Source organism: Phaenicophaeus curvirostris, chromosome 2 (genome assembly GCF_032191515.1).
Source record: "Phaenicophaeus curvirostris isolate KB17595 chromosome 2, BPBGC_Pcur_1.0, whole genome shotgun sequence".
NCBI lineage: Eukaryota > Metazoa > Chordata > Aves > Cuculiformes > Cuculidae > Phaenicophaeus > Phaenicophaeus curvirostris.
In genome coordinates this window covers 27,694,128-27,709,705 of record NC_091393.1, presented here as the reverse complement: position 1 = coordinate 27,709,705, position 15,578 = coordinate 27,694,128, and the positions used below count along the sequence as shown (strand labels likewise).

At 39.4% G+C, this 15,578-nt stretch overlaps 1 protein-coding gene across 17 annotated transcripts in view; it reads left to right on the top strand.

The window, feature by feature from the left end:
• Positions 1-15,578, top strand: part of MYT1L (myelin transcription factor 1 like) — a 333,318-nt gene that overhangs the window by 179,594 nt on the left and 138,146 nt on the right. For all 17 annotated transcript variants that reach the window (XM_069851546.1, XM_069851547.1, XM_069851549.1 and 14 more), the window contains exons 3-5: positions 11,997-12,051; positions 12,234-12,267; positions 12,570-12,632. In XM_069851546.1, coding sequence (XP_069707647.1) covers positions 11,997-12,051; positions 12,234-12,267; positions 12,570-12,632 — 152 coding nt within the window. The remainder of the gene's footprint in view (positions 1-11,996; positions 12,052-12,233; positions 12,268-12,569; positions 12,633-15,578) is intronic.

The following is a 15,578-nucleotide window of genomic DNA, read 5'->3' as shown; positions in this document are numbered from 1 at the left end:
CATGATAAGAAATTAAAATAAAATCACTTCCATTCTGTCTTTTCCAGGAGTTGGAGGGGCTTTGTTTCTCCTGGATTAATTGTATTCCAAAATGCACACAAACACAGAAATTGCTAATTGTGCCAGTAATTACGGGCCTGTAGCTCTTGTACAGGTCTTGTTTGGGCCACCAGGTCAATCTGCAGTGGTCAACACTACGCTTGCTGTCATCTCTGTGCCAGGAAGATACATGGAGTTTTGCTGCACACGTTAAACTACAAATTCCTGTCCTTCTGTACTTCCCCCACCCTTCTTTTTTTTTTACCCTGTAAGTTGCTCTAAACAAGTATTGGGCAGAGAATTATCAATGAATATTTATTATTTTCATCTTGTGTTCTCCTTTTTCATCTTTTGAGCGTTGTTTAGTGTACTTTTCGTGATAAAAGCATGTGAGTTATTGAACAGCTGAAGTAGGTGCTCTTGTTTTATGCAACAGCTGCAGTAATCTGTGATCCTGCTTAATTTATGCTAATTATCTTAGGAGTGCCATGATTGATATTTTGCCTGTCTCTCATTAATTTATCAGCTAATCGTTGCATTTCTAATAGCTATAAGCTATTTATATATATTTATTTGATAAGCATAATGGTCTGTGCACTAATAGCAACAAACATTTCTGATACCATGTAGTTCTCTAGTTCTCTGCAATTTAAGTGAAACCTAAAACCAGAATCGAGCTTTCATTTTTGTGCAAGAGTGAACGGGAATGAAGAGAAGTTAGTCTACTTAATAGAAACAGTTTTAACACAATAAGATTTTTTTTTTAACTATGCTGCTTTCAATGTGAAGACCAAGTATTTACCAGATGACAAGGCCTACATAGGTTTCCTTAGAATTAAAAGGAAGATATAATTAATAAATGTTTCCTCTTGTTCTACCTGAAATTAATAAATGTTTCCTCTTGTTCTACCTGAAATACTTGTATTTTGTATGATACACAATCACTAGGGTTAGCTTATTTTCAGTCTTGTTTGAGCAAAACTTTAAACGAGTCCCATCTTTCTAAAAACACTTTCATTTCATGTGATGGCTCGGTATGTTTTGTTCTGAAATTCTTATTGGTATCTTCAGTTGATGTCAGCGTGATTCAGTGCCAGTGAAGATACTATTGTTGTCTGCAGTGGATGCTATGCTGGATCAGCAAACTTTTGCATGTGAATTAGTTGTGGTAATTTTAGACTTCTGGGCACTAGAAATCAGATTTCAAGATCTGGTATCCTAGTTTTCATAAACACACAAACTGCATGTGTGTGTTCTGAGGCATAAATATGCTCTCTAGTATGTACTTGTGGATGTGGTGACTTGGCTTATATGGAAGCTTGTTGTGGGCATCTTAGGTCATACATATAGAATCATAGAATTATAGAATCATAGAATAGTTTGGGTTGGAAGGGACCTTAAAGATCATCCAGTTCCAACCCCCCTGCCATGGGCAGGGACACCTCCCACTGGATCAGGCTGCTCCAAGCCCCATCCAACCTGGCCTTGAACCCCTCCAGGGATGGGGCAGCCACAGCTTCCCTGGGCAACCTGTTCCAGCGTCTCCCCACTCTCATGGTGAAGAAATTCTTCCTTATACCTAGTCTATATCTGCCCCTCTCCAGTTTATACCCATTGCCCCTAGTCCTATCAATACAAGCCTGTGTAAAAAGTTCCTCCTCGTACCTATCTGTGTGTTTCTCTCAGTGAAAAACAGAATACATGACAGTACAAAATATGCTTAAATTTCTTGTTCACAACTGGTCTGTTTTCTCCTTGGATTCAGAAGAGTACTTTTTTTTCTACATTCTCTATCTAAAGAGTGAATCAGTCCAAGATAAATTAACAGATTCCTCCATTTAATTACAGGCTCAGGTAACGCAGATAAGTTCTGGAGAGTAAACCTAAACCCAATTTAAAAAAACCCCGCATAAGTTATGCAAACAAGCATCGATTTTTACTTCAGAAATCCTATTCCCTCTTGAAGGGAGGGCAGGGTTAGCCTCCACTTGCTGTGGCAGAACTGGATGTGAAATTTGCTGAGCAAAATGGGACAGCTGAAGACTTTTTTCCCACCCTCTCATTTTCCATAATGATCATTCAGTTTACAGCTCTTAAAAGCTGTAACTCTTACTACTCTGCTTCGGGCTGAACTGTGGAAACAAGGCAGTGACTTTATATTTCTGCAGAGCTGTGTGCTCTTTTCCAAGTGGTTTGCCAGGCACAGCTCTGGCTGTTTTTTTCCCCATGAAAAGTCCTCTAGGCCTGACTTGAATGTGGGAGATTGAAGCTAACAAAGAGGTTGAAACACAGCGTGATTGTGATTACAGTCATTAGGACATTCAAAGTTAAAGCTAAAACTCTAAAGTTATGACTGCTTTGACCTGAATTTCTATGACTGTGCTTTGGCTTTATATTGTGTGGTCTGATTTCTGTGTATGATGATAGGAACTATACTACATGTTCCTCAATGTTTGTACAGGTTATTAAAGTGTCCCACATTTGGCTTGTTCTTTATTCTCCTAGGATTTTAAAGATAATTTAAAAATGTGTAATGCTAATATATTGTGTGAGAGTTACAGCAAAGACTGGGTTGTGGCCCTTTGAATGTAGTTGAATTTCAGCTGATAAAATATGTATTTATAGAAATATACACACTGAATATTTGAAAAATAGAAATATGGAAACTTTCACTGGGTGTGCTGTACCCACAAGATCATTACATACATTTATAAGAATTATGTTAAGTTAAGGGTTATTTAGGTATTAGTGCTTGTTCAGAACACCGATTTCTGTGAAATTAATGTTTAATGTTAAATGATAGGGAGGCAATTCTGCCCCTCTATTCCTCTCTTGTGAGACCTCATCTGGAGTATTGTGCCCAGTTCTGGAATTCTCAACATAAGAAGGAGATGGAGCTTTAGAACGGGTCCAGAGGAGGCTACGAGTATGATCAGAGGGCTGGAGCAGCTCCCGTATGAGGACAGGCTGAGAGAGTTGGGGTTGTTCAGCCTGGAGGAGAGAAGGCTTTGAAGAGAACTTATAGTGACCTTCCAGTACCTGAAGTGGCTCTGAGAAAGTTGGGGAGAGATTTCTTATAAAGCCATGTGGTGATAGGATGAGGGGCAATGGGTATAAACTGAAGAGGGGCAGATTTAGACTAGACATTAGGAAGAATTTGCTCACCATGTGGATGGTGAGACCCTGGCCCAGGTTGCCCAGGGAAGCTGTGGCTGCCCCATCCCTGGAGGGGTTCAAGGGCAGGTTGGATGGGGCTTGGAGCCCCTGATCCAGTGGGAGGTGTCCCTGCCCATGGCAAGGGGTGGAGCTGGATGATGCTTAAGGCCCCTTACAACCCAAACTACTTTATGATTCTAAATCCTACAAGTTAATATAAGCCCGTCTTTTGGAGCATACTCAGGATGGGCACATAAGCAGTTGGTGTTAGCGTAAGTTACGCATGGATATCAAGGATAGAACTGGATTGTCTTTCTAGAGACAGTACACCTACCTTGTGTGCCTTCCCTAACCTAGTGGGTTTTAAGCCTAACAGTGAAAGTTTAGAACATCTTGTATTATGACGCAAGAGAATGGGGTCCGGCTTTTTCCAGAGGTGCCCAGGGACAGGATCAGGGGCAGTGGGCACAAACTGGAACAGAAGAAGTTCCACCTGACCATGAGAATAAACTCCTTCACTGTGAGGGTGACAGAGAACAGGGAGATTGGGGAGTTTCCTTCTTTGGAGATATACAAAACCCACCTGGACAATCTTGTTCTAGGAGAACCTGTTTTAGCAGGGGGTAGACTTAAATGATTTCCAGAGGTCCCTCTCAACGCTACCATCCTGTGATTCTCACCAATTTCCTTCAATTATAGATAAATTTAGGTCTCTAGTGAGCTACATTATTTTTCTGCCTTTGTTCATGTAGTAAATACAACAAATTGCCACATTTTAATTCAGAATTAGAAAAGTAACCTTTCTTGTGTCATATATCTGTCATTTTCCAACAGGCTGTATAGGGGAACAGGATTTTTAGAAGTAAATAAATCATGCTGGATCCAACAGCTTGAAGAGAGGCAAGGCTGCTGCTGCTCTGTGTCCCTAGGTCAAACAAATAGCAAGGCTGAAGATGCATTCCCAGCAGGCACATATATACGAAGCACGCGTATACGTTACGTGTATACGTAAATGCATATACATAAATACATATACATAAATACATACATACACAGCTGGTCCCGCAGACCCCAGACAGAGACATGTGAACAGACGTCACCGGTAACTTCATGGTTGGACTTGATGATCCAGTGGGTCTTTTCCAACCCCGTGATTCTGTGATTCTGTGATTCTGTGATTCTGTGATTCTGTGATTCTGTGATTCTGTGATTCTGTGATTCCATTCTCTCTGGCTGAGCAGGTTGCAGGGCTGCTGTGCATGGATATTTGCCTCCAGCACCTGGTCTGAGACACTCAGTCTGCCCACACACAATCTCCGACCCGAGGTTTGACTGTGCGCGCGCACACACATGGAATGGAGAGAAAGTGTTAGAAAGGAATGTGTTTGATAGGAATGGTTGGACTCGATGATCCGGTGGGTCTCTTCCAACCTGGTTATTCTGTGATTCTGTGAATTTAATATGAAGGTAGGACAGACTCTGCTGTTCAGGTGCAGAGCATGGGAACACAAATGTACTGACCAGCGAACCATTTACACTAGGCAGGCCCTTTTTATCCCCCTTTTCCTCTGTTTTAAGATAAGAAATCCTACAATCTCTCTCTATCAGGCTTTCTGCTTCCTCCTTTTCTCCATGATCTTTTTTATCCTTATACCCAAGTTTAGACTTGGGTCAGCTTTGAGATGTTTGAATTAAAAAGGCTGTGTCTTTGATATTGGTGTACCAACAAATGATTGGGTTTTTTTTTCATTTTAGCAGACAAAATTAAAAAGTTTGGTATGACCCAAAATAAAATTTTGAAAGGCTTTGCTTTAAGTTGAAACAAAACCTTTTGTCTGAACTAGAACAAAGGATCATCATGTGTCTATAAACATTTAAACCAGATCTCTGACTCAGGGCTTCTGTCCCCCAGAACAGTACTATAGCCATCAGAATAGAAGATATTTTGGGGTTTATCTCCCTTCATGAATGTTAACCTGAAGCATTTAAATATTCACTGAGATAAGAAGACAGACTCGATAATTTAGTGGCTAGGATTCATAAAACTGAGCAACTATATTAATATTTAACCCTTATTCTGTAAATGAGACCCTCATCATCTGGTGAGGCTGATGACAGTCACCTCAAACTGCTTTAAGATACAGTGGATGAGAAATTCTTAACATGAGTATAACTAGTTTCAGAAGATGGAAGAACTGGGAAACTATTTCTTGTATATCATTACGCAGAGTGTAACAAGCAACTGTTAGACTATTGGATAAAAGATATGATCATGTATTTATTTTCATGGACATAGGCCCATGCCACCAGATTTTCTAGAGGAAATGTAGTGCGTTTGATGCAAATTTGGTTCAGAAACAACAACAATAAATAAAATAATCTTCCATCTCTTTTCTTGAAGGCGTGTGTAGAGATGTCTGGAGCTCTTCTTCTACATGGAATTTCTAGTTCTACTACAGCTTATGTGCCAAAATCAGCTCACTGAGCACATCCTAAGCATCTTTAAGGATCCACAGACTGAGTACTCGTTTATGAGACAAGTGCAGGAATCTTACTTGTAGAAATTTGAATCCTGCGTCATGGCTGTCCGAAAATCTGCCTTTCCTGAGTAACTTGACTGTTATGAGGGAATAAATTGCAAGTTGCAAACTTTTTATAGAACCAACTCATTACATTTTCAGGAAATCAGAATTTTTGCCTCTGAACATTTTATTTTTATGATATTGTGAATATGTCTAATACCACAGACTAAGAAAAAGCAAGATTTTGAATAATTTCAGCAACATCTAAATAAAAATTATGCAGCAATTCTAGTATTTACCAGTACTTCCATAGATTGTTGAGGTCATAGAATCATAGAATAACCAGGTTGGAAGAGACCCACTGGATCATCGAGTCCAACCCTTCCTATCAAACACTAAACCATGCCCCTTAGCACCTTGTCCACCCGTTCCTTAAACCCCTCCAGGGAAGGTGATTCAACCACCTCCCTGGGCAGCCTGTTCCAGTGCCCAATGACCCTTTCTGTGAAGAATTTTTTCCTAATGTCCAGCCTAAACCTCCCCTGGTGGAGCTTGAGGCCATAAACTATCATCTTCTACCTTTGTGTTGTATAGACAGTGAATGCTCTGCTCAAGTAAATGTTGGACAATTTTTGAGAGTATTTGAGAATCCAGTTTTGGGATTTGAAAAAATCCTGGTAAGGTAAAAATTGGGACAGAAGGATTTTGGAAGTTTGGATCAAATGCTTTTGGCTCGTTCATGGCTTTCTAGACTTCTGATACATCATGCCTAGAGGGAAACCAGAATTATTCACTAATCAAGCACTGGCAGCCTCGGACGTTTTGGAACTTGGGACTGAACCTTGCAGTGTCCATGCCTCCAGCAGGAAATTCAGCTACCCTGACAAATTTAACATGAATGATCATTTTCAGGCCTGCCTGCCTGCCTGCAAGGGAGGAAAATGCTGAAGTACCTCCCCACAAGGGAGCAAAAATCACCATTTGTCCTGGAAAGGAGCCTAAAACTCTGGATTTCTCACAGTTGGCAGCCCCGAGGAAGTCCATATGGTAGATATGTGAGCATATCTGGAGACAGAGAGCAGTGGTGATTGGGAAACTTTTGGTAGCTTGATCTCAGCTAAGTTTATGATGAGACTCATAGCCTTAAATCTATATACTTCAAAAACCTGAGGTCTCCAACAGGGCATGGGGCAAGCTAACCGAAAAATAGATAAGGTCCTGATGAAAATTTGCCCTCTGTTGTTAGAAGTTACTGACCATATCCGAATACCTCAATGGTTTTGTGGAAAGTTAATACAGCCTTAAAGGTTGTGCAGCTACAGATCACATTCTGCCCTTCAGCTACTGCAGGGTAGAAATTGCTTGTGCTCATCTGGCAACCTCTTAGCAGTTATTGCCTTACAGATTATGATCTTCGGTCTTTCAAGCATGGCCCACATCCTTTGTTCATAGAAACAGGACTTTGGAATTGGCATGTTCTTCAGATGAGTCAAATCTGCCAGACTACTCAGTCCGCTATATGTAACTGGCCCGCTTCCAACATAGTTTATCACTCCATTAATTTCTGTGCTGTCTGCATATTTCAGTAACTAATCTTCCAGAGTACTGGTGGAGATACTGAATATTATAGGGCTAAAGAAAATACCTGTAGGATTGTAGCAGAAAGGCTCTTATTAAATATAAATGTTTTTTAATTTTTACAAATTTTGTTCAAAAAAAGGTTTTAGAGAAAGCATCTTTTTTTGGGGGGGGAAGAAATAGTTGTTAACAGTTATAAATATGCTGATTTTATGAAGTACTTATCTTGTCATGGGAATGCTGAGGAAGAAAAAGCAGGATGTTTAAAAGGTGTCTAAGTATACATTATCCTAACATAGAGAGAAATGCACAAGTTTGGCAGCCTGAGAGAGTTGGGCTTGATCAGCCTGGAGAAGAGAAGGCTTTGAAGAGACCTTAGAGCGACCTTCCAGTACCTGAAGGGGCTACAAGAGAGCTGGGGAGGGACTGTTTATAAAGGCTTGTAGTGATAGGATGAAGGGTGATGGGTATAAACTGGAGAGGGGCAGATTTAGACTAGATATAAGGCAGAATTTTTTCACCATGATGAGGCCCTGGCCCAGGTTGCCCAGGGAAGCTGTGGCTGCCCCATCCCTGGAGGGGTTCAAGGCCAGGTTGGATGGGCCTTGGGCAGCCTGATCCAGTGGGAGGTGTCCCTGCCCATGGCAGAGGGGCTGGAACTGGATGATCTTTAATATTCCTTCCAAACCAAACTATTCTAGGATTACAGGATTCTATAACAAGTATTAATTGCCTGCACACAGGTGAACATATTCTTTGTTCATAGGTACAAGACCTTGGAATTGGCATGTTCTTCAGATGAGTCAAATCTGCCAGACAGCTCAGGCCAATATATGGAACTGGCCCGTCTCCAACATAGTTCATCACTCCATTAATTTCTGTTGCCTGAATATTTCAGTAACATATAATATTCCAGAGTACTGGTGAAGATACTGGGTGTTACAGAGCTAAAACACTGGGGTTTTATCATTTTTACCCAGAAAAGTGAGATCTAGCATAGAATTTCCTCCAGCTGGTTAAGTAATTTCTTTACATGATAAATTTATCAGAAGTAATTTCTGGAAACTTTGAGGATACTCTTGTGATTATAGCTGTCATATGCTACCCCATAGGAATCCTTCACTGCAACATGGATTTTTTTTCCTTTTCATTTTTTCCAACTACTCAACCTCAACCTATTTCAAGTCTTGTTTGGTTGTCTTCAGCATACCTTGCAATATAACACACCTTCTCTTGTACCCCATCTTGTGTATTATTAGTTAGAGCACCGATCTCTAACTATTCAGGGCCTTATTTGTCTAAATATTTAATAGCACTAATGCACATAACGATCCTACAGAGTTGTGAGCTCTACTTCTCTCTGCCCACCATCACAAAATAAGTCATACCCTGTAATTTGATTATTTTTAGTTGCAACTTATCAGGTTTAATTTCTACCAAGACTTTTTTATTTTTTTAATTCTCAGAAATAAAAATGTAGACCTCTCCATTTTCCTATCTAGAGCATCTCTTTGTAGCCAGGTTAAGAATTTCTTCTCATCCAATTCCTGATATCTTGCTCTCTGCTTTCATACATAGTATTTTAGGTGTCTCCTTTTAGATACCAGGTTAAAACTCTAACACTCTAGTCAGCCTGTCCTCCATGTCAACACTTTCTCTTCTGGAACAGTGACTTGGTATTCTGCAGAACTGCAATATAAAGGTCATGAATAAAGTAGGCCTACTGAAGCGAAATCCCTGTGAGTCACTACGATCCACATGTCCTTGTTCTGCATGTGAAAACGGCGACAAAGTTAGTGTTTGTGTGAGATTAATGACCTCTGGAGTAGAATTTTGTTCTTGGCCATGGAAATGCTGGCAGTAAATCTGGGGATGGCTATGGGAGGCTGGCAGGTGGCCAGCGTTTCACAGAACCTATGTGCATCTCATGTAGAATTTCAGTGCTTGCTCCCAGCATCCAACATTGCCATGTCAAACCTTCATCTTTCCATGTAGTCAAAGTCAAACAATGATCTATCAAATAAAGCCAAAGAAAGAGTCCATTGGCTAAACATAGGTACCTACCACCATCCGCAGTGTCACAGAGCATCCAAGACACACATTGCTGGGCATGACAGAGCATCTGGATAACAAAGGCAGGTAGATCTCTGCCTTTCTGAAGAAGCAGCAGGCTATGTAGAAGAAACAACAAAATTTAAAATAACACTGCATGCTTGCAGCTTTTAAAATCTTTTTTTCCACTTCTTTACCCTGCTTCCATTTCTAGAGTGTGTGGATCCTTTAGGGTCTGGGGTTTTCCACTTTAGCATTTTCTTCTTTGACTGCCAGTGTACTTAGAAGTGTACTCACAGCATTCTTGAAGCGCTTACTCTGGTTTAGAGAGACAGGCAAATCTGTTTTGCAGTTTGCCCCTTATAAATTTACATAGACTATCATAACTACCAGGGCAGCATTTCCAAGTTAAGATCATAATGGCTCTTTCAGCAGATCTTTCAGTGGTGACAAATGATGCTAGATGATGTTTTTCAAACTTTTTAAAAAGCATGGTAGGCTGAAGATCAAGTAACCCCACTTCTGGTCTCCTGCCAAGCCTTTACATATTGCAGGAATTAGAAAATAGCATAATGTTCTGTTTTCTTATTAGTCAAATGAAAAGAATGTCATCATCTAGTGGGTAATTTTCATATTCCAGAGATCCTGTTCTGTGCTTTGATTGGCAACTCGAAAAGCTTCAAATGCATTACAAAGATTAGGAGCTGAGAAGCCAGCCAAGGCGTAAACTCAGTGTGTAGGGTAGACAATGTGGATGGGTTAAAGATTAAGATTCAGCTTAAGTGCCCATAGTAGGTACCTACAGAGGCACCAAGTATCTCATGCTATAACCAATGGAGAGCTAGACAGTATGGGCAAGGGTGGCTAGGAACTGCTTTTGTCCTGCCTGAAGTAACACCTGGTAGCTGATCAGAGGAATTATTCCTTAAGCTTTGGTGGCTGTGTTAATTAGGGATAAGCCCAGCTGCCTAAGCACATAGATATCTGCCAGGGGACATCCGAAACATCTACACAGAGGGTTGACAGAGGACTTACCTGTACCTTTTTGTACCTTTTCAGTCTGACAGTTGAAGGCTTGATGGGATACCTTACAGTATCTCTTATTTGAAGATGATGGAAGCTCGTCCTCCTAAAGTATGTGCACATGGTTATATGCAGGCGTCTTAATTTAAAAATGAAACCCACTCAAAGTGATGCAAAGGTCCCCATCAGAAGGCGGCACTGAAGCCTCCTAGCAGAGGCTGATTCTACATTAACTTCTGTGATGTTTGTTTATTTAATAAGCTCGTCTCTTTAGTGTGGAATAAATCATGTAGGAACCAGGAAGCAGAACTACATCAGAAGGACAGAACCTTGTGAGAGTGGTCCTTTCTTTCCACCAAATCCCTGCCACCCACAAATTTTGTTGCACTGACTCTTTACTCCTGATATAATGAGTCGAGGGAGCTCTGTAAAACCACCTCTTGATTTCTTCTTTGTTAGTTACTTCCTACATTGTTTGTGTTGAGGTGCAGACCAAAGAAAGCTAGGTGACTAAAGGGTTAACTGCAAGCCACTTGGACCTTTTTTCCATGTTTTTGCATGAGCTATGTGACATTCTTACCAGATATCAATCCAAGGATATTGCTATAAACCAGTGATTGATTTTTTTTTCTGGGGGCACTAGAGCTCCATGGTCGATTTCTGTGTTTCCTGACCTTTACAATATCATCTCTATGTATGAAACGATGCAGATCCATCTTGCCATCCCGTTTTTCCACATCCCAAAGAGCTGATGATACACATGCCGCATATATTTTCCCTGACACAGTCGCTAAACGTAGTTCAGTGCAATCTGCTTGTGTTGTAAAAAATTGTGAACTCTAGCTAGCCTATGCAGTTTACCTTTAAAGTCTGGTGATAACAGTGCTTGGAAGAACAGAAGAAACCATGTGGCCTTATGCTAACTGCTATACATCAGGGTTTACATTACTTTACGAGGTCTAATCTGCAGCCCTTCCCCTATTTGATAAATATTTAAGATTGATATATTTTTATTACTGCAAAGAGAGCTAGATAGGATAGACATGCTGTTAATGAAATGAAGGTAAAGATCTAATCCCATTCCTGAAACTTGAAAAACACATCTAAACAGTGAAGCACATTGGCCAAGGTCATAAAGCTATGTTAAATAGCATGAAATCTTTGAAGTTCTAATGATGCTTTATCTCCTTTTTAGTCATTGTTCCTTCCCCTCTATCCTCCTGCAAAGCGTTTTGTTAGACAGCGACCTGTGGTGTGTGACCCCTTGACTTGAGTTTTAAATTGTATAGAAACCTATTGAATCCTTGTTTCAAAATACACAGCAGTAATCAGGGTTTTGTGTCAGAAATATCCCTTTGAAAAAGAGGAACCGGCACTTAATTGCACATAATTAGCTATGGAAGCAAGGTATGCAAACAGACTAATTAAAGCAGAAATCGCTGCATTCTCTGTTTTTAAATAAACATAAAGATCCTAAAAAATCCCCTGTAAGGTGGACTTTACCTTACAGGATAGAATGGAATTAAAATAGTGTCGATAAATTGTGTGAGAGACTGTATCAGTCTGTGCATTGATAGTCTGTACATGCAGGATAAGAACATTGACTGCCTGCTAATCTATTCCCAGATGGAGGTGGATGCAGACGAGAAGCGCCATCGCACACGCTCCAAAGGTGTTCGAGGTACGTCTCTTGCTTCAGTAAATCACTCAAGGCCCCTGCTCAGGGTGACCTTCATCCTCCAGAATCTCTTTGCACGATTCATTCTGACCCTTGCTTTTACACAACCTTTCTGGTAATATTCTGTAGAAGAGGGGTACTTGTAATAGATGATAAATTTTTATATATTTTCCATCTCTTTGCAGTTCCCGTGGAACCAGCCATACAAGAGCTGTTCAGGTTAGTGCTCTGAGTGTAAAATGTATCCCCATTAGCAATTTAGAAAATTCATGCCTTTTAATGGGTATAATGCACTTTCAAGTTCATTGGTGGCTTGCTCATGCCCTGCTGCACTGATGAAATTAATTCCCTCGAGACTTGCTAATAAAAAGCATCCCCTCTTTTTTTTTTTCTCCTTCAGTTATTTGATTTCTCTTTCTGTCTTTGTTGCCCTCCATTTCTGTAATACCTACTGCCTGCTTTTAGTATAATCTTTCTGCAGCACACCAGCACCTGTATAATTAATTCTCTTTCTTTTGCAGCTGTCCCACGCCTGGCTGTGATGGCAGCGGTCATGTTAGTGGCAAATATGCAAGGCACAGAAGGTAATATCTGTGATTTTTCATAATTTAGTGAAGAGATTTGGTAAACAAGTTAGCTGGCATGACCTTGATAAACCAAACAGTGATAAAAATCAGCAATTAGACATTCTAGAAGCCATTTGGGTTCACCTTTTTTTTTTCTCCTTTCTGAATGTCACCCATAATCTAACATTTTTGCTGAGAAAACTTATTCTCGTGGTCAATCTTCTCTCAATTTTTGCATACAATACTTTTACTTATGTGATGCAAATTAAAATTTGGCCCTCCTGACGTGTTGGTGCCAGCGTGACTTCTGTTATTTAATGTCTTTCATAACTGAATGAAAATGAGCCACTCAATATTTTCAGTTTGATGATCAGGTTAGATTCAAAGGTAAAAGACCAAGATGAATCAGTGATTAGAAGACTTCAAATGTTGTGTTATAGTCACAAAGACCTTTACTTCACTTTCTAAACCTGCTCTGTGGAGACAACGCCTGTAAGAACATAGTTTTAGATGCTTATTGTAAATAATATATCAAGGTAGCACATATTACACATACTGCCTGTGCTTCTTATTAATTTACAGATCAGTCTTTACAATTCTGTGTTTGTAATGTCAATATTCAAGTGTTGCACATCTGCAGAAACAACATTCCTTTCTTGAATAATTTGTCCATGAATTTCTTGGGCAGAATTTTGAAAATCGAACAGCTCTGGAATACATGAATTTTCCACACGTGCTTTGCATTTCATTTCACATACTTTATATAACATCCCGACAGATAAAATTATACAGAGATAAAATGGCTGGTGTTTTGGCCACCTCTCTCCTGAAGAGAGGGAGGTATTCAAACCATTGCTAACTTCTCCTGAAACTGTTAAGATTTATTTTCATTCTTGACTTTGTCAATTCTTAAAGCACTTGTGGCGTATTTCACACCAAACCTGATAGGTACTTTGTAGTGAGGGAATATGGGGTTTATGAATTAAATTGAAATTCTACGTTATGGTTAAGGCATTTATTTGAAACAGGAAAGGATACCAGTGACAAGTCAGTCCACCCATTGCCACTCAGTCTACTCAGGTGCCTTTTTTCTTAACGATGAATGAAGCTTAGGGACAAGCCCAGAAAATCCTTGCAAAATTAGAATAAGAAAACTGATATGCCTGATTAAAATTCTTTCAAATTACATTTAAGAATATGACACACAAACTTATTATGTTCAGATTTCCTTTCCTAATCTTTTCTTTCACTCATGAAAACAGTAAAGTTTTTGTGGTTATTTGAAAGATTTGGTTAGATTAGAACACTGATTTAGGAAGAGTAACCAAAATCATTCTTCTTAAATAGCTCTGAAATTCACTAGTCACTTCGTATTTCAAATCATGGGTTTTGTTTGTCTATTTTCTTCATGTAAATACAAACCTCATCAGTAATTAATGAATAGCACCAAATTCTTCTTTTCCCTTAGATATTTCATAAGCAGTCAACAGTCAAATTACATGAATACAATGTGCTTTCTGGTTACAAGATTGTAGCTAAATGCATTTCTTCACACTTCATAGGAGTTGTGTGCACATTTTGAAGACAAAAGTCTCAAAACATACAAAAATTAAATCTTTAGCTTAAAGAAAAACCCTGACTTTTCTTCTATTTTTTTCTAAATTTGATCTATTTGTCTCTGCTTGTGTAAAATCACCTTTCTGGGGGAAGAGGGGAGAATCTCTGTGAGATTTTGAAAGATTACATGCAGTTTTGAGACGTTAATTCCATATTTTGCTTTCTTGACATGATTCTGGTATGTCAGTACATGAACAGACTGAATCTCAGAGCTGTTAATTAAATGAAATTTTGGGCGGATGTGCAAAGAATAAAACTTGGAAATACATCAAAAATTCCTTTTCCCCCTACTGGCTAAAGATTTGGTGGTGGTGGTGAATGTTTTCTTATCACCCTGTGTGCCAATCCAGTAATCAGAATATATTCAAGAAATATATGTTTTATTTAGAGGTAAAACTCCAAGGTCTTTGTTGAAAATTGCAACGAAAAAATCTTTTTTCTAAATGAGCTTTACTTATTTTATCTGGTTCAACTAACTCCTAGTGAATTTAAGTTCTTGAAAGAATCTGAAGGAATTTTTCTTTTTTCTATTCTGCTATTTGGATGGAGAAGAGCCTCAAATATTTCTTCCAAGGAAATCAGACTGTCTTAAAAATTTGATGTGTTCAGGGAATTGCATATCTCAGCTGATGCCTAACTCAATTCTGTTTAGACCTACAGAGCCTTTTAATGAGGTTAAGACCTTTCCATTCACAATACCAGACTAGTTCATTATTAGGAATGAAATGTATTTGCTTCCACTAGATGTAGTCAGAGCTCTCTAGAATTCTATTTCTTCTGTAACATCTTGAAGCCTCTGGAATTTCAGCTTTTTTTTTCTCTTTATTGTAATTTTATTCTTAAAATACCAATGTCACGGTGAAAATGATGTTCAGATGAAAGAAATAGATCCTTCCAAATTTTCAGAGAGATTCAGGGGATGAAACATTGTTGTGCTGATAAAATATCAGGTAGAAGTTAAAGGACATTTTTATCATATGTTGCACAATACAATTATATTCTTAATTATGAAAGAGCTGCAATGTTAGTGTTAGCTAGGGAAAAAAGCAGGCTTAATATGTCACTGATATTTCCTTTGAGGTGTATGTGGTGGTACTAGTTAGAGTAACAGTGGTAACAGCTTGTTGTATCATTTCATAGAATCATATAGGTTGGAAGGGACCTTGGAGGTTGTGCAGTTTCACTCCCCTGCCCTGGGCAGGGAAACCTCCCACTAGATCTAGCTACCCAAGGCCCCATCCAACCTGGCCTTGAACACCTCCAGGGATGGAGCAGCCACAGCTTCCCTGGGCAACCTGGGCCACGGTCTCCCCACCCTCATAGTGAAGAAATTCCTCTTTACATCTC